Source organism: Pseudorca crassidens, chromosome 2, assembly GCF_039906515.1.
Source record: "Pseudorca crassidens isolate mPseCra1 chromosome 2, mPseCra1.hap1, whole genome shotgun sequence".
Lineage (NCBI taxonomy): Eukaryota > Metazoa > Chordata > Mammalia > Artiodactyla > Delphinidae > Pseudorca > Pseudorca crassidens.
In genome coordinates, this window is record NC_090297.1 from 52910590 (window position 1) to 52935589 (window position 25000).

Here is a 25000-nt window from a genome sequence, read left to right on the forward strand (position 1 = left end):
ATCTTAAGGACACAGAGATGAATCAGGTATAGCTCTGCCCTCAAAAAAAAAGTATGGTCAAGTAGGAGAAACACCAACAGGTACAATGCAGTGTGACAAGGATGGTAACAGATACATGCTCAAGGACCAGTGTTCCTTCTTGACTTATTTTCCTAGTTTCTCAGAAAAACTTCCTTGGACTTAGAGGCTAATTCTGCCTTGGTTGGAGAGGGATGACTTCATAAAAGCGACATATAACTGGGTGTTAAATGAATAAATAGCAGTTTGCCAGGAGAATACAAGAGGGTGAAAGACATTGTAGCTGTTTATCTCCAAGATGGCCATTATCAATTCCCACCTTCTCTAGACAGGCAAGGGAATCTTGTATTGAGAGGTGGGGTCCATTTCTCTATGCTTTTGAATCTCAGCTGGCCTGTGACTGCTTTGACCAAAAGAAAATGGCAGAAATGACACTGAGAGAATGCCAAGACTAGGTCATAAGAAGCCTCTAAGTTCTACCTGCGTCTCTTAGAGTGCACACTCAGGGGGAAGCCAGATGCCATATAAGGAGTCCAACTTCCCCGAGACTGCCATACTGTGAGGAAGCCCAAGTAGCTCCAGAGAGAGGTCATGTGAAGAGACGGTGAGAGATGCCTCGCCAGCCTGAGCTGTTCCAGACATCCTAGCCCAGGTGCCAGGCATAAATAAAAGAACTTCAGATGACTCCAGCCTCAGCCATCATCTGATTTCAATGACAGGAGGGACTCCAAATGAGAACCACTCAGCTGAACTTGTGTTAATAAGGCATGATTGTTTTAAGCCACTAAGTTTTGGGGCGGTTTGTTATGCAGCAATAGACAGCCAGGACAGATCAGATATATGTCAGAGGATGGGCAGATGCATTAAGGTGTGACCATCCACAGTAATTCAGGGTTCTGTAAACACAGTTGATACGGTTGGAACTTAAAGTGTGGAGTAGAAAAAGACAAAATTGGAAAGGTCAGCAAGAGCCAGATCAGGGAGCCACTTGTATGCATGCCAACAAGCTTTGACTTTACTCTCTAGGCAGTGGGAGTCATCAAAGGGTTTTACACAAGGGAGTGACTTGGTCAAATGTGATTTCACAGTGAGCATTCTTACAGAGGATTAGAAGAAGAACAAACCAGAGGCCTGAAGACCAGTTGGGAGATTGCTGACATGGTCAAGGTGAAAGAAGCTAAGGGAATGGAAGGAAGGGGCAGGTTCAAGAAGAGGTGCAAATGATGGCGTTACCTGGGGCACATATAGGGCTGCTTTTTCCCTAAGAGTGATGACATATTTGGACTGAGCTCTTCCTACTTGCCTGTCTGATCTATCCTTCTGGCCAGTGCTACATGCTTGGGGCACAGGAACTGTACTTAGGGAAGTACAGTTATCTCCAAAGAACTAAAGAAGCCAAGTAGACACATAAAGGCTGAACCCTTGAACACTGACACAATCGACCCTACCAGCCTCAGTGCTAAGTAAAGTTGCAGGGCCTGTGGGTGAGCTAAGTCACAGCCTCAGCAGGGAACACAGCAAGACATTGGTGCAGATCCACAGGGTTGGTCCAAGTTGGGTTCCAGAGCTTCTGTGCAGATACCTGGACTCCAGGCAGATAAGGCGTAAACACTCCTCCAGCACCCAAAAAACTCCAATAAGTTTCCATTCACCCACAAGATTTTTTACAAACCTGCTTTCTCCCAAAGAGGCACACTGGTAGTCTCAATGACAGCAATTGTTCTCTGTTAGTTTCCCAGCTGCACTTGGCTATACTCTTAGGCCTACTGGCCGGTTCAGCAGCCTCCTGGATTATAGGAACAAGCCAAATCAGAGAGGAGGTATTTGTCTAAAGTTAAATAGGGAGCAGATTTATGATCCAGAAGGCAAAGAACACTCCAAAGGAGAGACTGCATTATTTATCTGCCTATTGCCTCAATTCGGTAGAAATGAACTGATTTGCCCATCAGCCTCTGAGAGCAGGTCCAGAGCACAAATACAATAATAGCATCAAATGAGGAACAGCAGGTTCCAAGGGAAAATATTCCACAAGGGAGACTGAGGTGAATCAAAGAAGTCTGTGAAACTGAGCAGTTATCCAGGATGATGGGTTTAATAGGTGCTTTCCTAAGCTACACTATGGGGTCTCTCTCTCTCACACTCTCTCTCTCTCTCTCTCTCTCTCTCTCTCTCACACACACACACACACACACACACACAGTGTGCTGCTGTGCCTGCCACCCACCGTTCTGCATTCCTTCTCTTTCTCCCAGTGCAAGAGGAATGCTGGACCTTGAATGAGGGAGCTTGATCTGATATGCTGGGAGATCTATGCTCACATTAAGTTCTGCTCCTTTTAATTCTACCTGGTGATAGGTATGCAGGAGCTCAGGATTCCAGGCATTGGGCCAGGGTGAGAATTAATTAGGAGGACTGTCTCTGCTCAAAATGAACTTCAGATCTGACAAACCAACACATAACTGGCTGGAGTTGAATCCTGCCTCTGTTACCTCCTGCCTCTGTGATTCTGGGCAAATTATTTAAATTCCCTATGCCGCAGTCTCTTCATTTGTAACGTGGTGATAAGAATACCTAACTCACAGAGTTGTGATTATTAGCACCGACGCAGTAGAGAACATGGCATAGGTACTGAACAAAGGGGCCAAAAGATGAGGATGGGCTAGCTCTGAACGGGGCAGGAGGAGATTCACGGAGAATGTGCTCTTTCTTGAATATTTAACTCTGTGTTAGGACTACAGCATCAAGGGGGAGTGAGAGTCCAAGAAAATAATTCTGGAGAAACTGGGAAAAACGAGTCAGGGGAGAAGAAAAAAGTAGGATATATGAGGCTCAGAGCTACCTAGAATTCCCTACAGAGTCTCGGTCTGAAAGCACCCCAGATCACTAGACCCTTGGAAAGGACCTGCAAACACAGTCATGAGCCTAAGACTTACAGGTAGGCGTAGAAAAGGGATTAGAAGGAGACAAGGGAAGGAGGAAGGGGCCACAGTCATTACCCTGAGGGAAAAAGTGAAGTGGGGGGCAGGTAAGGGAACCCATCAGAGGCATTTAAAATGAGGAAAAAAGTCCAAAAGCCTATACTCAGTTTCTGAAGGAAATGGGAAAAACAGAAACTAGAGAGAAAGTGGCCAAAATTACAACCAGAAAGAAGGGGAATTAAATGAATCTCTTCAAAAGGCCAAGACAGTGGAAGCTGTCTTTTCCCTCCTCTGCCTTTATTTTGTGAGATGTGTGTGCTTGAAGGGAGGGGTGCCTTTCTTAGCTAGTTGTGGGTGATCACGTGGAAAGCAGCCGTGTCAAGGATGCTGAGCGGGGACAAATGAGGCAAGCAGGAATGACAGGCCCCCGGGGCATTAAGGGAATTAGCTGGTGTTCTGTGGGACCACATTCAGGGAAGCGCTGAAAAGGCAGCTCCCTGGGGAGAGAGGCAGACTTTTGAAATATATGGTAACCGCATTTGGAAAGAAGGATAAGGCAGGGCTGGAGCTGCTGTCCAGTCCTTGAGTCCTGTCCCAGTGAAGGGCCATATAGGCTCTCCTGTTTCCTGACATTTGGTAAATCTGGAAAAAGCATTTCATTAGAAGTCAGGGGATCGGGGTCTAGTCAATGATGCTTGGCAAACTTCCTGGGAAGGGAAAGGGGAACAGTCATCGAGACATTCGTTGGGCTAGATAGTTATTACTCGACAAGCTTACATGCATTATCTCATTTAATCCTTTACCAATCCTGCGAAGTAGGTATTAATACCTGCTTATAGACGAGGTGTGGCAGACTGTTTGCAAAAATAGCCACCATTATAACCCACCCTTATGTACTTCCCTCCCACACTGACCCTAGGCTTGGCCTTGTGACTTGGTCAACAGCAAATGTGACATATGCAGAGATTTGAAAGTTGCTTGCATATTGGAGTTTGTCTGTTCCTGCTGTGCTTGGAACCCTTCTGTCATCATGTGAACAAACCCCAACTAGCCTGCTGGGCAACAAAAGACACATGGCCAAATCATCACCGATGCCCTAGGTGACATGGAGTCAACCACCAGACGTGTGAGTGTAACCATTCTAAACCATCAGGACAAGTCACCCAGAAGACCACAGACATGTGAACAAGTCCAGCAGAGATCAGTCAAGCTGGCCCAGCCCAGAATAATGGCTTAGCCAACCCACAGAATCTTTTAAGAAATAATAAATATCTTTAAGTCAATACATTTTTGAGTGATTTGTTACACAGCAAATCTAACTGATATAGGAGGGAAGTGAAGCTCAAAGAAGTGAAATGCCTTGGAAAATCACACAGGTATGAATGTAGGCTCTTTTACCAAATCGTGCCTCTTTTTTTTTTTTTTTTTTTTGCAGTACGCGGGCCTCTCACTGCTGTGGCCTCTCCCGTTGTGGAGCACAGGCTCCGGACGTGCAGGCTCAGCAGCCATGGCTTACAGGCCCAGCCGCTCCGCGGCATGTGGGATCTTCCCGGACCGGGGCATGAACCCGCGTCCCCTGCATCGGCAGGTGGACTATCAACCACTGCGCCACCAGGGAAGCCCCGTTTGCCTCTTTTTTAGACCTCTAGCTCCTCATCTCTAAAAAGAGCTTAATGAGTGAGATCATCCTGCTCCCTTCTTGGTGCTTGGAAGGGATGAGAAACACTACAAAAATTACACAACTCCAATATAAACATAAGCCTTCATTTTCATTCCCTACTACCTTCTCTTGTTCATGTCTGAAACACACAGTTTGGGTTTCCCAGCACCGCCTATTTGGGGACGGTCTCCCATAGGCCTCCCCTGAGCTATTTCCAGGATTTATGGTAATAATTTCTTTCCAACCCAAGTGCTCACTGTAGAACAGGGAATACAAGGGATCCTGCCTACCGTCTGTCTTCTCCATCTTAGAGAATGCTGACCGCCAGTCTCTTGGGCACTCTTCTTCCGATAAGCCTGCAAAATTTGTTGGAGTGTTCTGAAAGAAAGAGGATGGAAAAGTGGAGAGTCTCATTACAATTAGAATAAGTACGGAGGGAACATAGCACCAAGAAAAAAAAAAAAAGTAACACCCCTCCTTGCCTTTCTCCCAGGGTGCCCATGTGGTCGTAGCTCTCCAAGGAGGGAAATTAAAAGCCTATACACACTCCTAGAGTATAATCTTGGGTGTGTCTTCATGGAATGTTAGCAGTGGTTGACACCAAAGGAAGCCTCTGGTCCAACTAGACAGATGAGAAAACTAAGGCTTAGAAGTTAATTGTTCTGTGCAAGGCCTCTCAGCACATTCGTGAAGGAACTGGACCCAGGGCTCTGACAAGCAGCATGGTGCTCTTTCCATAATATCAAGAGCTGAAATCTACTCACTTCCCGTCATGGTAAAAGAATCATAATTCACGTTTTTGGAAAAGCTGGAATCAGAGTACCTATAAGTGATCTGTGACATCCCAATCAGATTCAAGAAAAAGATGAGCTAATTGGAAGGACTGACTAGGAGCTAATAGTCTGGGGTGATTTCTAACCAGGGGCAGAACAAGGGGGAGCTCAAACCTGGGAGCCAGAAGACGTCAGTAACTATGCAAGCAGTGTACTCTCCTGACTCTGAATTAGGGTGCCTTGAGGTTTGATCATAAATTCTCCCCAAAGTTTCAATCCTTTTCCAGCACTATTTCTTCAAATGGTAAACACCCTGGATCCTGCCCCCAGTCCAGTAAATCACCCAGGAAATTGGTTTTTATGATTTAACTCCACACACATCAGAATAATAAATCATCTGTGACACCGCAGCAGTGGAAGCGGAGTCGTTTTAGGAATTCCAATGTGCTCGACCACGCACTCCAGATCAGAGAAGCGTACCAGGGATGAGGGAAAGGTTGGGAGGACGTGGGAGTGAGAGAAGGACAAGGGGTGGCCCCCAGCAACCTGGGATGGAAAATGGGGAAAAAACAAGCAAACTAGGGAAGAGGCCTGGGAAATATCAGGCCTGCCAAATAAGAGGAAGTCTGAAGTCTGCCCGACAGAAAGTTTGGTGTACCCTCTTTCTGGGAGTGTTGCTGCCGCCTCCAAAGCTAGCACCCTGCTCCTGTCTCGGTTCCCCCATAACCACGTTCCACGCAGCGGCCTTTGCCTATGCAGGAGTGGCAGAGCCTGGAAGGGCAGGCAGGGTTTCTATAGGCAGAGACACTCCTTGCAGAAAGATCACAGACGCTAAATACCTCACTTACCTTTGTGGCAACAAGTACTTGAGTTTGGAACTGGAGCAGAGAAGAAGTTAGGGAGAAGGAGGGTGAATGTGGATGGTCCTGGAGGCTAAAAGCGGCCACTGAGGAGGCCGACAGCGGAGAGGCATGGAAGCTTCTAATCAGGGGTGAGGGTGGGTCGCCCTTGTTAGAAAGAGGAGGTTCTGAAACAACCTAAGTGTCCATTGACGGAAGAACGGATAAAGAAGATGTGGTACATAGTATATATACATAATGGAATATTACTCAGTCATAAAAAAGAAGGAAATATTGCCATTCGTGATAACACGCACGGACCCTAAGGGCATTATGCTAAGTGAAATAAGTCAAAGACAAACACTGTATGTGAAATCTTTATTAAACAAAAGAGAACTCATAGATATAGAGAACAGATCAGTGGCTGTCAGAGGCAGGGGTTGGGGGGTGACGGCTGGGCAAAATGGGTGAAGGGCATCAAAAGGTACAAATCGCCCGTTTTAAGATAAAAAGTCCTGGGGATGTAAGGTACAGCCTGGTGACTATAGATAACAATACTGTATTATGTTTTTGAAAGTTGCTAAGAGAGTAGATCTTAAAAGTTCTCGTCACAAGAAAGAAACCTGTAACTGTGGGACACAGTGGATGTTGTGCCGTCATTTCACAACATATACAAATATCAAATCATTACGTTGGACATCTGAAACTAACACAATGTTATAGGTCAATTATAACTCAATTGGAAAAAAAAAGAAAAGAAAGAGAGGGTTCCTGGGCAGAGGACACAGCTGCCGATCTCAGTGCCCCAGGTCTGCAGTCTGCAGCCAGGTGTGGGGCCTCCCAGGCGCTGGCAGGCAGGAGAGGCCCGGCAGCTTCAAGGTGAACACTGGGGAAGAAAAAGGTGAGGATGCAAATCCTACACATGGCCCCTCCATCATCACGGCCTCTCCTCTCCTTCTGCTCCCTTCCTCCGCCCCCCTCAAAACATCACTGAATAACAGGCAGAGCTCGGAGCACTTGACACACTCGAATTACCACGCGCAAGTCTCACCATAACCCCAAGAGGATTATTATTGTCCCCATTTTCCAGGTAGGGAGACTGAGGCTGAGAGAGTTTGAAGGCCTGCCCCAAATCATATAACAAGCAAGTATTAGAGCAGGATTTGCTCTCAAGTCTAGTTGACTCCAAGACTGTGCTGGGAACAGAACTGATTTGTAAACATTTTTCCACCCCTGTAAACAAGACTGGTGCTGTGACTGATCCCCAGCTCTCTTTGTGAGGGGAAACGTTTCTGACTCCGATGCTTCTCTGCTTTTCCCCCCAGTACATGTGATGCATCTTCCGGGCGTGCAGCAGGAGAACCGCTCCTTTTGTAAGTCAGTCCTCCTGACCAAAGTGCGATCTGCTTCTCCGGGGCTGGACACCAAGCAAGAAAGCTTCTCCTAAGCAGGAGGCAGCCCCCTGGGTGCAGATGGGCCTCTGGCTGCACGAACTCACCGTCACCTCAGGGAGTTCAATCACACCCACTGCCCTTGGTTAGAGTTACAGTTCAGCCCTTCATATATCAGATCATAGAGCTTCAAATAATTCTGCAGCACCCTTGGGGTCAAAGTTCATTAAAAAGAACTCTATAGAGACCTCTAATCGTTCTCTTAGACTTGAATTTTTCTAAAATGAATTTTTCCAAGGCTACAGAAATTAATTAGTTGATACGCCAACTCTCTGAGAGGGCCAAGCAAGATTTCACTGTAAAGGGCTCTGCAGGAAAGGGGGAACTATCATGCCCAAGTTATGCCACTTCCAGCTCCACGCACCCCAGCCTTCTCCACCTTGGCCCGGGGTCCTTCGCGCGAGTGGGTGGACGTTTGATGTGTTTAGGGGAGTGGAATCAAAGACGAAATGCTACATTGACACATGCTACTTTGTTTGCGATACAACAGAATATGAAAAATAGCTTTGTTGGACACAATTTCCCTTTAAAATGGAATTTTGCAGCCTCCTGGAGCATTTAAAATTTTGACTTAGAAGCAATTTATGACTCGTTCTGTTAAGCCGTATCCCCAGTGTTCAGAATTGTAATACCTGGTGGTGCTATGTAACTTTTCATTTGTTTATGGCCTATCCCAGGATCAAGAATGCCCCATTAGGTCCCAACCTCTCTCGTGAGCTCATCATATTCTAGATGTTTTGAGTATACATAGCTGGAGCTTTCTCTAGTTCTTCTCCCCTATTAAGCTTGCGAAGGTCAGAACTCCTACAGGACTCATTTCTGTGGCCACGTGTCACCCTCACCCACTGCCCAGCTACATCCTAACATGTGGCAGATCATCTTCAAGTTCCAAATGAGGAACAAAGACACAAAGAGGCTATGTGGCCAATCTAAAGTTACCCAGTTAATTAGGGGCAGGACAGTTTGTGTGACTCCATCACTCCACACTGCTTCTCAAAGCCAATGGGCAGTGAAGAGGTGAGGACTGAGGCTGCCAGCACAAATCCACCAAAGAGGCAGTTGCTGGGCAGACAGCAGTGTTAGCCCATATGTAACTACCAGGCCACGTTAGGAACGGTTCCAGCAGGGTGCATGCCCAGGAGCGTGGATTTCCCTGGGCCAGACCAACTCCGGCAATATATACCCCTACCCTCTCTCTCTCCCCAGTTATTCTTTTTATGATGCCATTTTCAATCTCACTTTTAACCTCAAGTCCAAATACAAAGAAACCTTCCTCTACTTAGCCCTGAAACTGAAACCTAGTTCTGTACGTTTGTCCTCTTCAAACCTCTCTTTATTCTGCAATAATAAAAATGCCATATTTCATCCCAGAACAGGCTGCATGCCAAAATAAATAGCACCTTGGATTTCCTTAAAAAGAAAGCTTGGCTCAAAGCACAGCCTTATTGCCATGAGAATTCTTGGAGAATTCAACCTTACAAAGTCAAATATTTAGCCAGGTAGCACACCAAACAGCCAACTGTCAATCCCTGCAAGACCTCTTGCAAAGACAAAACGCTCTTTCGGAAAGAGAGGAAAAACATTACTTATACCTCATACTGATCTCCCCAGATGATGAGAGCTTCCCATTTCCCCACTCCAGGGCCCCATGCCTCCAAGTGGGAACGTCCCCTGTGCTAAACAGCAAGAGGCATCTGACGGCACTGCTTAACGTTAAGAGGGCTGAAGTCCAGGCACTGGGGAAGTGAGATGCACTCCCGAAAAGGATTCCATCAACCGAGTTCTCCAGCCAGCTCATTTCCCACCAACCCAGGAAACAAAGAGATAACTCATGCTCGATAAATGACACATTAACACAATCTCATTAACTCCGTTCCCACATTTTTCTGCAAGTGTCTGTCATTTTTGCCTGCACTGCAGCAGCTGAATCTGGAGTTTCGTGAAGAAGAGAAAACCGTCGGAAGGAAAGCTGGGACCACATTACCTTCCCTTGGCATCCTCCCCCTGCCATAGCCTGGAGCGGGGGGAGTCACCTCCTCCCGGAAAGCGGGGTTCTGCTGCTGGACCCGAGCTGATGGCTCGTGAGTCCAGCACAGCAGCACTGGCTCCCCAGCTGTTAAAGATTTGGTCAGGTGATCCGTGACCTTGCTGGAAAAGCAAATACTGACTTCCCTTTCGCTCCCGGGAAGAGGAAACTGGGGTCAGGAAGGAATTCAGTGCTCAGTAACCTGATACTGGATCTTGCAGAAAGAGGAAGAAAGCTCAAATCATTCAGTCGGAAAGTTAGTTCCCAGAGCTGCTCCCAGTTCAGAGGGACGCATCTAAAGATGCTGAAACGGTGCACGCCTTCCTCTGCACACTCCCCCAAAGCTAGGCGCTTATCTGGGGTGTGGGGGGGGGTCATAATTAATTATGCTTTTCCCCCTCCTTCCCTGCAGCTGAGTGGCTCATTAATAAATTTGCTCCTAAAGAGAACTCAGCGTCCTAAGGAGCTGAAACCCTCCAGTGGTGCATCTCCTTCTTCCAGGTTCTGCCTTAGAAACGTCCTCCCCCCGGCTGCCTCCTGGGTCCCACGGCCAAGCAAAGCTTCTGTGAGTGATCCCCAGACTGCTCGCTGCCCTGATCAATCAGTGACTGCAAGTCTGTCGGGGCAGAGCTAGAAGAAACAATGACCGGTGAGTTCCCGGGGCCAGACTGGCAGCTCCTGCTTCCTGCCGCTATGTGAATCTGATGCCCCAGCACCAAAACGCACCCAATTCTGGGAGAAAGAGAAAAGCAAGGAAGTACCTACTGTAAGGATCCAGCTCCAGGCAGGGCTTCTGACTGCAGAGCAGACCAGTGACTTCCGAAGGGCAGGTGCAGGAGCCGGGGAGAAGGCAGCTGTGGAGGAGGACGGTCCCAGAGTATCCCAGGCAGGCGCCGTGAAGTGTCTCAGCCAGCCCACTGCAGCCACAGCTCTTTGGAACAGAGGCAGGTGTGAGGTGCAGGCACAGAGGCTCCAGGCTCTGCAGATCCAGCAGCACTACTAGACCTGAAGGAGATACAGGGGGTGGGTGCAATCAAAACGGGGCCAGGAGAGCATCTGGGCTCCTGTATGCAGGCTCAGCAAAAGGATGCAAGGACCTTATCCCCTTGACCTTCTGTGGCTCTAGCCAAACGAGGCTGTCCTAGGAAATGAAGCCCCATCAGCAAGACATGTCGAAGCAGCTCTGACCTTTACAGACACTGCCTGTTGAGATGTGCTCTCAGAGGCGAGGGCAGATTCCTGTCTAACCCGCACTGAAATTGATGCCAGAGCTGAGTGTCACCCTGAAGTGCTGACTGCATCCAGCCCGGGACATTGGAAACACTTCACATCCAGAGCCTCACACCAGCTTAAGGCAGCCAGGCAGGGCTGAGCATCCCCATTGTCCAGGTGAAGAAAATGAGACAGACTCAGCGAATTCCCTTGGCTCACCCAGGAGTGAATCTGGATTCAAATGAAGACTTCAGGGGGTAGAATTCTGTGTTCTTCCCACTACACTGGATCAAATTTCTTATTTTCCTTGGAAGACTCCAGAGCATCTTGCTCAAGACGGAGGTTAACAAATTTACCGAAAGGCATGGGGTGATGTGATGAACAAGACGATGGAACACCAACATTCACTTTTCTCAACTGCTAAAAGTATTTAACTAGTACACAGACCAAACCACCAGAATTTTTAAAAAAAAATCAGAAATGTACCTTGAACTCTGAGGTTATATTTTAAAATATACTGAGGAGCAAACTGTCTTTCTGTTAGATTCTAAATGATCATTGACCATCCCCTCTGAATTGGCTAGAGAACGGATAGAAGCATAAGACATTTCACCAGGAAGCTGAGTGAAAAAGAACTCTCCATTTCACCAGGTCCCGTGACCTTCTAGCCACCCACTTTTCCTCTCTGCTTTATCTATATGATAGAGGTAAGCCTTCTCATTTCCTCTCGCAGGATAAGTTCTTCCTTATCCAAGACAAAATGGTGAGAGGCTTCCTTGCAGAGCTGAGCCTTTCTTGAAACACCCAACGTTCTTCCAGGAACACTGGCCAGCTCCCGCCTGTCCCCCAAGCTCCACTCAGCATCCCCTCCAAGTGCAGTGGCCAGCCTTCCTGCTTACACTGCTCCTGTCAGCCCTCAACCGCCGCAGGTGTCACCTAAATTCTAATTGCTGCCACTGTGTCTCCCTGACCAGGATCACAGGCTAGATGTTCAGTAAAGTTTGTGAAACTGAACTTATCCACAATACCGACGACTCCAAACACAAGTGACCTCTCCAGATACTCCCTTAGGTACCAAGAAAGCACCTCTCCTTTCCAACAGGTGCCAGGCCTCTCATCAGATTGAAAAAGACAGCAAGCAGAATGAGGGAAGGAAATACTAGCCCCTAGCAGTGCCATAGATCAGCTTGGCTCAGATGCCAGGACAGAAGATACACACACACACACACACACACACACACACACACACACACACCCCTCTAACCCTCCTTCTTCAGCTCTCTTTCTGAAGATGGGTAGCATTTTCAGTTCTCTGAGCTCCATGTGAGATGAAGGTTCGGGCACTGTGCTGACTGCCTATGTCTCTAATAGGTGGAGAGATTCTTCTGTCTTTTCTGTCTTTGCACTTACCCGGTACTCTCAATTAACTCCATGGTCAAGCAGGGAGGTGAGCAGAACCGAGAATGTTACCCACCATCTTCCAGATGAAAAAACAAAGTTGGTTCCCAAGGGTATAAAGCTAAGAAAAGGCAAAGGCTCAACTCAAACCCAGATGTTCTGTCTCCCAGTCTAATACCCTTTCCTCTAAACCACGCAGCCTGAACTGGGCATGCAGGTGAATGCAGGAGACACACAAACTCCGGGACGTAAGCTTCAATGCTGGTGCTGTCCAGGCAGAAGGTGACCTCACATTTAGGGAAGGTCTCCATGAGAAACACCAACAACTTTCTCTAGGGGAGTCTGAGCTTCTTTGGGGGCGATCCCCTCCATAGCCTCTGGCCCTTGCCATGCGGGGATACTGGCATGTCTCTACCCTTACAACTCACTCATGCACATGTCTTAATATTAGTAGCCAATTTCATGTTACCACCTATATACCCAGAAAATTCTCCTGGACCAAACACACTTATCCACCAGAACTTTTTTGGCAGGAATCATTTAGCCGAGGGGAGGTTTGACTCCTTTCGCAATTTAGAAACCTCCAACTTTTATGGCCCAGGTCCCTTCTGCCCATGATGGGAAAAAGGTGGACCACCTAATTCAGGCAAGATGGCGCCAGGCAAGAGGGAGAAAAGGTGGAACTATCTGAAGAATGTGCCCTTTATCTAAGCGGCCCCTGAGGCTTTTGCACTTTGCTCAGGGAGGTCAGCTATTACGCAGCGCCGGGGAGCAGTGCGCTGCTTAGGTACACGTGCTGCTGAAACAGCCTCTCAGAGCAGACTGGTTACAGCCATTCTGACCAAATGCAACTTCACTGGACAGAGAAAGAAACCACACATGGGAGATCTGTGGGTGTAGGTGTCCAGTGGGAATGAGCTATTCAAATGATTGACCCTTTAAGGCAGATGAAAATTTCTCAGGCACGAAACAGGGCCAGTTGCAGGGAGAGAGGAGCCTGCACTAACCAGTGAAAAATGCTCCTTGGAGAAAAAGAAAGGCATCAGGCCCACGGGGAAAAAGACCTCTAATCCTCATCCCTCCCTTCACTTAGACCCTTCCAGAATGCTCTTAGTCTTTGACTCAAACACTCTGTTAAATAAAGATGCCAATAGACAAATGATGAAGGGGCACAAGCAGGCAATTCAGGAAAGAAGAAATACCAATGGTTAATATTAAAAGAAAAGTTTAACTGCATGAATTAATAATAAAAAAGATGCTAGAAAACATCGAAATGCCATACTAGTTATTTACCCTACACTGCACCAGGCACTATAGGTCCATTCCAAAACCAGCCAATTTAATTCCCACAATGACCCTATAAAGGAGTATTGTTATGTCCATTATCTGAGGACAAAGCCGAGGCTCAGAGCAGTTGCCCAGTTACTGAGACCATCAGTGCCAAGATTCAAATCCAGGTAACGTGCTGCTCTTAACCATGGTATGACACAGACTCTCTTACAAGTTAGAAAACACAGATTTTTTAAAAGAAAGGTCCTCAGGGTTGATAAGAATGTGATAAGGGGACACACCCTCCGCAGAAAGTCGCAGCAGAGTCATGTCCATCTATTTTGCATATTTTAACATAATTGAAGAGCACGTTCTAGAGTGGCTAAGAGTCTGGACTCCAAGTCAAGAAGCTAGAATCCCAGCTCTGCCAGTGACTCCGTAACCTTGGACAAATTATTTAACCTCTCTGTGCCTTAGCTGCCTCACTGGTAAAATAGGAATAGTAATATGCCTTACACACCATGGATCTGTCAGGAGAATTACATAAGATGACAATACATGTCAACAACTTAGAACAGAGGCTGGTATGCAGTCTGTGTTCAATAAATAATAGATACATTAGCTAGTAACATAATGATACAAATTCAACTTTGAATTCAATTTTGTATTTAAAATTCTAATCACATAACACTTAGAAAATATACCTGCTTTATAATGATTACTATAAATGGCTGTGCAAGATTCCATGGACTTAGGCCTTATTTTCCAAACCCAATCCCTCCTAGAGGTCATTTCATCTCAAGTTGAACTCTCCCTGTAATGCTACTAGATCAGCCAGCCTGACAGACAGGTCTCTGGGCAGGTCTCCAGGGAATACCCCAATTCCAGGTGCTGGAACCCAGCTACCACATATAACGATGAATGATTAAGAGCAAAGATTTCAAGGTAAGATAGACCAGGTTCAAATCCTGGCTGTGTGACCTTGAGCAAATTTCCTTATTCAAGAAGAGCCCAGCTCAGGACTCGGTTGTGAGAACCGCACGAGATAAGGTACAGTAAGTGCTTGTGCCAATGCTCAGTATGTAATGAACACTCAGTAAATGCTAGCTATGATTACTTCTTAAAACCCACAGTTTTTTAAGCAAGGAAAGGCTAGGGATTGCATTTATTTTATTTATCACCTTATTCCTAACTGTTGGCGTGGTAGAAATGCAACAAAAATATGTTGAATTAATGAATAAATAAACGGATTAATAGATAGATCATAGAGACTGCTAGAGCTGGAAAGGATTTTTTAACAGCCTTATTTAGATATAATCTATATACCATACAATTTACCCATACAAATTGTACAATTCAATAGCTGTAATATACTCAGAGTTGTGCAAACATTGCCACAACCTAATTTTTTAAATTGTGGTAAAATATACATAACATAAAATTTACCATTTTAACCATTGGTAGGTGTAGAATTCAGTGGTATTCACAATGCTGTGTAACCATCACTACCATCTATACCCCAAACGTTTTCATCATCTCCAACATAACTCTGTAACCTATAAAACAATAGCTCCCCATTCCCCTTTGCTCCCAGCCCTGGTAACATCTATTCTACTTTCTGTCTCTATAAACTTACCTATTCTAGGTACCTTCTATAAGTGGAATTATGCAATATTGGTCCTCCTATGTCTGGCTTATTTCACTTAGCATGTTTTCAAGATCCATCCAAGTTGTAGCATACATCAAAATTTTCATTTCTTTTTATGGTTGAGTGATATTCCATCATATGTAAGTATCACATCTGGTTTATTCATTTATCTATCAATTGACACTTGGGTTGCTTCCATCTTTTGGCCATTGCAAATAATGCTGCTGTGAACATTGCTGTGCAAGTATCTGTTTGAGTTCCTGCTTTCATTTATTTTGGATATATATCTAGGAGTGAAATTGCTGGGTTATATGGTAATTTTATGTTCAACTTTTTTTTATATATAAATTTATTTACTTATTTATTTGTTTATTTGGCTGCATTGGGTCTTCGTTGCTACGCATGGGCTTTCTCTAGTTGCGGCAAGCGGGAGCTACTCTTCGTTGCGGTGCGTGAGCTTCTCATTGCAGTGGCTTCTCTCATTGTGAAGCACGGGCTCTAGGCACATGGGCTTCAATAGTTGTGGCATGCGGGCTCAGTAGTTGTGGCTCACGGGCTCTAGAGCACAGGCTCAGTAGTTGTGGCGCACAGGCTTAGTTGCTCAGCAGGATGTGGGATCTTCCCGGACCAGGGCTCGAACCCATGTCCCATGCATTGGCAGGCGGATTCTTAACCACTGCACCACCAGGGAAGTCCCCTATGTTTAACTTTCTGAGGAACTGCCAAACTATTTCCAAAACAGCCGCACCATTCTACATTCCCACCAGTAATACATGAAGATCCCAGTTTCTCCATAGCTTCACCAACATTTGTTATTTTCTCATTAAAAAAAATCATTTTAGACATCCTAGTAAGTATAGTAGGTGTGTAAGTATAGTAAGTATAAGTATATACTTACTAGTAAGTATAGTAGGTGTGTAGTATTATCTCATTGTGGTTTTGTTTTGTATTTCCCTAGTGACTAATGATTATTGAGCATCTTTTCACGTGCTTATTGACCATCTGTATATCTTCTTTGGAGAAATGTCTAAGTTCTTTGTCCATTTTTTAAAAAAATTTGTTTGGTTCTTATTTATTAGGATGAAAAAGTATCAGATATTTGTCTGTAAACATCATCCATCTAATGAGATCATCTAAGTGATCCTAGTTTTAATTTCATACATGAGAAAATGGAGACAAAATAATTTCCCTAAAATCACCGTCACTTTTTTTTATACAGCAGGTTCTTATTAGTTATCTATTTTATACATATTAGTGTATCTATGTCAGTCCCAATCTCCCAATCCATCCCACCACCACCACCAGCAACACCCGCCCCCGCTTCCCCCCTTGGTGTCTACACATTTGTTCTCAACATCTGTGTCTCCATTTCTGCCTTGCAAATCGGTTCTTTGTCCATTTTTGAATAGGGTTGTTTGTTTTTGTTGTTGTTGAGTTGTCAGAGTTCTTTATATATTGTGGATATTAACCCATTATTAGATACGTGATTTGCAAATATTTTCTCCCATTCTGTAGTATGTCTTTTTGCTTTCTTGACAGTGTCCTTTGATGCACAAAGGTTATTTGATGAAGTCCAATTTATCTATTTTTGTTGTTGTTGCCTGTGCTTTGGTATCATATCCATGAAATTGTTGCCAAATTCAATGTCATAAAAATTTTCTTCAATGTTTTCTTCTAAGAACTTTACAGTTTTAGCTTTTAAGTCTAGGACTTTGAACCATTTTGAGGTCATTTGGTTTAAGATAAAGGCCAGCTCCATTCTTTTGCATGTGACTATTCCCAGAATCAGTTATTGAAAAGTCCACAATCAGATTTTAGAACATTTTCATCACCCTCAAAGGAAACTTCATACATGGGATTTCATTTTTATAAGGAATTAGGAACGTAATGAGTTATTGAGAATTAATAAACCTTGGCATTCATAAACAAAAATTCGTTTATTAGAGTTTACTGAGAATATTAAGTCTCTGTTCTATAAAAATGTGTGGCCTCCATCCACTGGTAAACAACACTGCAGAACTAGGGCAGGAATTCCCACAATTCTCAGGAAGGGTGCTTTGTTATTACTGCAAAAGACATCTGTCCTGCTATTTTGGGCTACCCAGAGCCATGTGAACACCCTTCCTATGTCTGGGTTATTTCCTTCCTTAGGAGTTCCACCTCCTCAAGGTTGAAAACAGAATTTATAGTGCCAGACTCCTTTACAGCTAGGACCCAGTCGTGGGACCTGCACTCAGCAGGCAGAGGCACCCGGGCCAGACCTCAGATTGGAAGAAAGTGCCCTGGAAAAGGAAGGGCTGCAGGCAAGTGATTCTGAGGAGGGTGGTGGAGTGACCTGACACCCTCTGACAAATTCCTCTTTTACGTAAGCTTGCTAGAATCGGTTCTATTGTCTGCAACTGTGACCCTGGACTGCTACGCTGCAGCATCAGCGTCGGCTTGGTTTTTAATTGCTCTATTCCATGAATTTACATTACTTGCAGAATTACTCTCTGGAGTTTCTGTTGATTGCTGTGTCCTGAGGATTTGCTGCATGACCATTTCGATTATTTTTCTCTTCCCCTTTATCCTTTGTTATTACCAAATTCTTTCTCACCGGAAAGTGGGAATCCGTGGGCTCGGTGGGCCACAAGGTCTTTTGCTTGGTTGAACTGGGCCACAGTCCAAAGAGCTTGGGAACCACAACTTGGAGTAAACCAAGGAATTCAGCCTCCCCTCCTCCCTCCTGGGTCAGTTCAGTGAAAGCATCTTAAGGGTAAGCACATACACACCCTCTGCCTTGGGGCACCCCTGCACCCACCCTCTTTGGGCAGCCCCTGGTCCCAGCATCATGGTCCCGGTCAGAGTCCAGCGGAAGCCTTCACAGGCATCAGGCTGGCTTTGGAACACGGCTGCAGGTGCAGACACTTTAGGGCTTGCGTGGGCTGTGGCATCTGCCTTCTGGGTTGGGAGGAAGATTTTTCTTGGCGCAGGGAAGTCAGTTAAACCAAACCGAACCTGATAAGTCATCTCCAGACACCTGGGTGAAGCCAGTGATGTTTCCAGATTTTTCAGGCAAGTTGGAAAGCTTTTTATTATTATTTTACAAGGCCCCGCCTGGCCCTCTAGCAAGCACAGTCCAGAGAGGAGCGGGCATAGGTGATGTGGGTCAGACAAGATGGTGAACACTCAGCCTCAGCAGCATGCGACTGAGGGAAGGTCGGGCATCTTTAGAGATGAACCAGAGAGAGGCAGTGAGAGACGAAGGTCTCTAGAGACTTCTATCAACCTCAAATTCCCTTAGAGATAGGGTTCGCTGTCAGTGTACCACATGGCAATACAAGGAAGGTCATACACTATTGTGGTTTGGGTTTTGTCTTGTTTTGTTTTAATGTGAGTAAAGTCACTAAGAAAAGATGTTTCCAAAACTGACATCCCATGTTTGTATCACCCCATAGTGGTTGCGAATTGGTAGCAGAGGACAGGCAGGCTTTCATTAGGTAACTCCAATAAAAAAAATAAAGATGCTCACATCTTTTCTTTCTTTTTTTATATTTTATTTTATTGTTTTATTTAAGTAGAGTTGATTAACAATGTTGTGTTAGTTTCACGTGTACAGCAAAATGATTCAGTTATGTGTGTGTGTGTGTGTATTCTTTTTCAGATTCTTTTCCCTGCTCACATCTTTTCTTCCAGCCAGATTTTAGGGCTTTTTTTTTTTTCAAGTTGAGGCCCCTGTTTCATGCTTTGGGGTATCCTTTAGGTCACCAGCCCATGGCCTTGCAGGTGGCGAATGTTCAATCAGTCCTGCTGATTATCTACAGTTGGGAGCAGGGAAACATAACACAGGACTTTGGACCTTATCTTCACTTACTAATGGGGAAACTGCAGCTCAATGAGTTGCCCATACCATACAGCAGGGCCAAGGTCAGATTCTGCTTTCTAGACTCCTGCTTTCCTTTATAAATTTCATGCTGATGGCCCTGGTCTGCAGTAGGCATTGGAGAGCACCAAACTGATGGCTTCTTTGAAAACAATGTGGCTGGTGTCCCTAGTTTATATGTGGGATAATAGCCTGATGTTGGTAAAGAGAGCCAGAGAACTGCTCATTCTCCTAATGGTGACCTTTGCTTGCAGCTTCTGGAAACAGACAAAGTATGATGCACAGCAATGGAAATAGTTGCCAATGGCAATTAAGCACGTCTTCTGTACTGAGTCCTTTACCCATCCTCACTCAGCCCTGGGATGGTCCTATCACGATTTCCCTGTAAATGAGGTAAAGATGGCCACCTTATGGCCCAGCCACAGCTCAGGGTTGTGTTCAAAGAAACAGCATTTAAGTAGAAAAAAATGAATTGGAGGCAGTCCAAAGCTTCACTGCAGTCTCTAGAGAAAACACAAAAGAGGAAGTGCATTCTTAGCACAAAGCAAAAGTCTTCAATTTTTCCTTTCCTATCTCTGCTACTCTCAGTATCTATTTCCAGCAAAGTAACTGCTCCAGAAGCAGCGTGCTCTGATCCCCAACATCCCTTATGCAATCCCTTCTGCCCGGATCTTCACTCCCTCACCTCTGGCATCTACGCACCCATCCTCTGCCATCTCTCTATCCTCATCACAATCCCAATATTGGCTCCCTTTGTCCAGAGCTTTCCCATCACTGGATGACCCCAGTCGGCATAATAGTGGAGGGGTAACAGCCAAGCAAGCTATGCCAGAAATTTTCCTAGAAGGGAATTACTCGAAGGCTCTACGGGCAGAGAAGTTTTGAATACTCATGTGTTTATGCTTTTATTCCCCGTCACACCCATTTTACAGATTAGAAAACTGAGGTGGCATCATCATAACAGTGACTACGCATATTGTTATAATAATGATATAATTGTTAGCCAGACACTCTCCAGTATTGTACAATGATGACGTTTAATTTCACAATGATCATACTGGGTAGGTACTATTATACCCTCTTCACAGATGATAGGCTCAGGGCACAGGCTAGTCAGCTGCAGGACTGGAATTCAAATTGAGGTGTGTCTCACTCCAGAGACCAACCTCTTAACTACGGTGTTCTCTGTCTCTCAGGTTCTAGTTCTGCAACTGTCTATGAAGTAAGTTGCCAGTGGAGTCAGAACAGAAAGAGAAGGAATGAGACAGGATTTAGCAAAGGAACTAATTTACCGTTAAATTCCATCACCAGCCATGCTCGTTAAATATCAGATGATTATCAACATATAAACAACATTTGGGAGGCATGCAATAGGACTATAAATAAGGTAAATTTATTTGCAAAGGAATAGACTAAGGAATGCAGTGGCTTTCTGATTAACTTAAAATTATTTAATCAATACAACACAATTACTTTTCAAATAATCTTTGAAAGTTCCAAGGCGGCTTGAGCTGTTTAATTGCTATTTAACCAGATAGCAGCAGTCAAGTCACAGAGATGTGAATTTTAGAGAAAATGCTCTTTGCAGATCTATCGCTCTGTCAAATTTTCCATTAGAAAGATGTATTTTTCAGGCTTTTAGGTTACAAGTTAATTTCCTTTCTTTGTTGTTCAAAGAGGTTACAAGTTAATTTCCTTTCTTTGTTGTTCAAAGGGGCAGGGAGGGTGGTGTGGCTGCTGCAGGGACCCATGGCTCCTTCCTCGTATAACTCAGGAGAGAGATGTACCTCCCTGCCAGTGGGGCAGTTTCCCCCAAAGCAGAGGGATGCCGCTGCCAGTGACTCCGTGCAGGCCCCAAGTCCAGCCCAGATTTCCCTTAATGGCTCTGCATACATAACCCATGAGCATCCTTGTGCCAAGACTTGAGCCAGAAGTTTGCCTGGATCCTACTCACATCCGCTACACCTACACCGAGGAACCCACGAAGTGAAGGCAATAGATAAGAATGGAAGGAGCAATGGATACAAAAATCAGAATCTCCGGGGCAGGAATCAGTGTTTTAACGAGCCCTCCCGGAGATTTTTATGCATGCTATAGTTTGAGAAGTCCTTTTCTAACTTACTTTTAAAAACACTTTAGAAACTCAGTTCAGTGCTTCTCAAATTGCATTATGCACACACAGCGCCCAAAGATCTTGATAAAATGTAGATGCTGCTTCAGTGGGTGTGGGGCGGGGCCTGAGAATCTGCATTTCCAATGAGCTGTCAGGAGATGCTGATGCTTCAGGTCCCAGAACCAAGAAGCCAGGCCTGTGATGGGCATCTGTCTGGTTGGGAAGGGATGGGAAGGGGTCCAACAGACCTAGGCACAATTCCTCATTCCGGTGCTTGCAAGCTGTGTGACCTTGGCCACGTCACTCTATCTCGGAGCCAGTTTCCCCAGCTATGAAAGGGTATAAGAAAGAACCAAGCACTTTAGAGGCTGTTCTGACGGCGCTATGCCTGGACTTAACACAAAACTTGGCATGTAGAAAACACTCAAACAGAAGCCGTGGTTGCTGTTGTTTCTGAGGGAAGGATGAGACTAGTAAGTGCTCAATAGTTGTTCATTGTTTGGTTATTATTAATTGGGAGCTGCCGTGTGGCAGGAGAGGCCTGGTGCCAGGCAGTACAGTGCCATTTCCTCCTCCCAATGGCTCTGTGTGTGAGGCCAGGTATCATTTGTTCTGGTTTGCAGATTAGGAAGCCGAAGCCCAGAGGGCTTGAGTAACTTGGTGCAAGTCACAAAGATAGTGAAAGGCAGAGCGAGGGTTGAATCAGGTCTTCCTGCTTAAGTTTCTAACCGTCCAGACTGGGCCATGGTTCTGACCACACCTGCCTGAAAGGCCTGGGTGAGGGTAGGGTGGTGGCCTGATAACACGTGCCTCTGGGAGGTGATACAATGCAGGGCCAGGTCGTGGAGGTGGAGGACAGGCAGGGGCAGAGGCCTCAAGGCAGAGTCTTGAGTTGCAGAGGGACATCGAGCCCCAGAGAAGGAGCAGGGCCAGGGTCCACAAGGATCTGGACACCCAGCAATCCCGAACTGAGCCTCAAAGGGACAAGGGCTGTCTCCCCCGTGCCCAGTACAGTGCTGACCCCTAGCAGTGCTCCTTGAAGACACAGCAGTCACACGAATGAATTGATGGATTCGCAGATTGATTAATATTTCGAAGGCAGCAAATGATTTGGAATTGGTGGACAGGATGTGTTGGAGTGGGAGAGAGATTTGCACTTCTGGACTTTTCCCCTTTAAAAAGGGAGCAGTTCAAAACAGAAGAACAACAGGAATATTTCCCTTGGAGCGCAGCCAGCGCACACAATGCCTCCTTTTCTTTCCAGGGCAGGAGCCGTTAGGGGCCCAGGCCCTCGGCGGGTGTGTGCAGCCCGGAGCCTGCCCGACATACTTACACACTTGTGCTCTGGAACACAGAGCCCCCTGCCTGCCAAGCCCAACACAAAGGCCTCCTTCAGCACAGCCCCTGCTAGGTATGGTGTCAGCGGCCGCTGATTTTGAAAGTCCCCCCTCCAGGGCTACAGTGAGGCTCTTGTGGCGGTGTGTCCCCACTACTGTGTGGAAAGAGGAAACAGTGATGCTTTCTCAACCATCCAGTCTCCTTCGCAGGCCATGAGGCATGGAGTTAAACAGCCCAGCAGCTTGAGAGAAAGCAAGGGAGCTTCCTGTTCAAAGATCAGCCATTCATCAGAAACTATTGTTCATGCTCAGGGCTAGGTTCTGTGGCTTCGTGGATGATGAAGACAGGGGATAAAGCCCCTTTAAGGAACTCATGGTTCAAAACAGGAGGTAGAGACCTAAACAAGGACACATGGTGTCATAGGGGTGGGCAAAGGCATGATAGAAGACCACGAAAGCATCACAGTGTGGTATCTGAGCTGGGCTTTGAAGGATGCACAGAAGTTCACTAGGCAGGCTGGGTAAAGCAGTCCTCTAGCCAAGAGATGAAAACAGGTACAGTGGGCTTGAGGAATGACCAGTGCACCAGGCCTAGCATGCAGGTTGGGGGGCCCAGGAGGGAGAAGGCAGGAGCTGGAAGTCAGCTCATTTTATTCTATAGAGTAGGAAACCCACAAAGGTTCTTCAGCAGGAGAGGAACCAGATGAAGGCTGGGTTTGGGATACAGCTCTGGCTGCAATGAGGGAGTGTGTGTGTCCCAAGGGCCTGGCTCATCAGTAGACAGTAAGTATTTATGGACTGATTTCGAGAGGGGAGAGAGAGTCGCAAATCTGACGAGAAGTCTGGCCAGACAATGCTTTTCACTAACGGCTCCTTTTATGTATTTTTTTTTTCTTTTAAAAGAACAGCAGTTTTTCTTCTCCTTTATTGAACCATCACCAATGGTTCAATAATCTGAGATTGCAGGCATAATTACATAATGTCTTATACTGCTGGTAGTTTCCTGAATGTTGGCTTGTTTTCCGGAGTAATTTTGTCAGCTCCTTGACAGCTGGGGCAATGCCTCCTGTGCTCTCTCTGCATTGCCCACAGCATCTATCATGTGCTGAGCATACAGTAGGCCCCAGGTAAGCAGAAACACGAAACAGATTCATGGAGCCTAAGAGCAGGACAGGCTCTTGCAATTAACTTGTGCAACTCTCTCATTTTACAGATGGGGAGCCTGAGACCCAAGAAAGGGAAACATATGTCCTGTTGGAAGATGTGTTCACATTCCTACTTCTAGGCTCTGGCGTTTCATGGTGGGGACCTGGGCTCAGTGAAGGCTTTCAAGTGCTGACACTGAGGGTCAAGGCACAGACTCTGAAATAAACCGGCGATGAGCCTGGGTAACAGCAGGGTATATAGAACACCAACACGCAAACAATACAGGCACAGAAGGTTGTGTTCATGTACATACACAATACATATTCGATTCTGAAAAGAGCATAGCCTGGTACAGGAACTGCTAGAGGCAAGAGAGCATAATAGGAAGGTGGGCTTTGGAGAAAGGCAGGCTTGAGTCCGAATCCCAGCTCTGCCGCTTACCAGCATATGTTTAGCAAATTCCCTAAACTCTGCCAGCCCCAGTGTCCACGTACATAAAACAGAAAAAAACACAACTTCTTCCTTACAGGGTTGAACAGATGAATTTGTTCATCATATACTTCAGTATAGCAAATGCTTACCATAGGGCCTATAATGGGAATTGAAAAGTGATGAACTAGAGAGAAAGTAAGAAAAGGGCAGGACTTGGCCACCAATGGGATTCACTGATTATAACCTTTGGTTACTAAACACTTATGGTAAGTCCCCTACATACGAACAAGTTCCATTCCAAGAGCACGTTTGGAAGTCCAATTTGTTCGTTAAGTCCAACAAAGTTAGCCTAGGTACCCAACTAACACAATTGGCTGTATAGTACTGTACTGTAATAGGTTTATAATACTTTTCACAAAAATAATACATAAAAAACAAACAAACAAACAAAAAAGAAAACACTTTTAATTTTACAGTACAGTACCTTGAAAAGTACAGTAGTACAGTACAACGGCTGGCATCCAGGGGCATGTTTGCACCTTTGAAAGTTCACCACTTGAAGGTTCATGTGTAGGGGACTTTCTGTACTTTAGTTCAGGCACTGGATTTGGGAGGAGAAGGAAGTGTCAAAAACTGCAGGGTTTCAGACCTGGGTATCTAGAGAGTGGCGGGAACCACAGCCGAGTTAGGGAGGTCAGGAGGGAGAAGAGATCTGAGAGTAGGAGACTGGACTGTTAGTGTCCTCGGGCACGAGTGTGCCTGCCTAGGGGTTCACCCACAGAGAGGGGTTTATCCTGTGAGGGTGGCCCAGCAGACAGTAGAAAAGGTGGGCCTGGGGCAGAGGAGAAGCCTGAAGACGAGAGTGTAGATTCTAGAGTCATCTAGAGTCATGCAGAGG

The 25000-nt window shown here is 45.8% G+C and overlaps 1 protein-coding gene across 2 annotated transcripts in view; it reads right to left on the bottom strand.

Moving 5' to 3' along the window:
• Window positions 1-10585, bottom strand: part of KANK4 (KN motif and ankyrin repeat domains 4) — a 40442-nt gene extending 29857 nt beyond the window's left edge. The window contains exons 1-2 of one of the 2 annotated variants that reach the window (XM_067726371.1): window positions 10451-10585; window positions 4887-4974 (exon numbers count right to left, since the gene is read on the bottom strand). In XM_067726371.1, coding sequence (XP_067582472.1) covers window positions 4887-4902 — 16 coding nt within the window. In that variant the 5' untranslated portion in view covers window positions 4903-4974; window positions 10451-10585. Of the gene's footprint in view, window positions 1-4886; window positions 4975-10446 lie in introns of both variants that reach the window. The other variant, XM_067726372.1, reaches the window with a different exon arrangement.
• Window positions 10586-25000: the final 14415 nt, after the last annotated feature.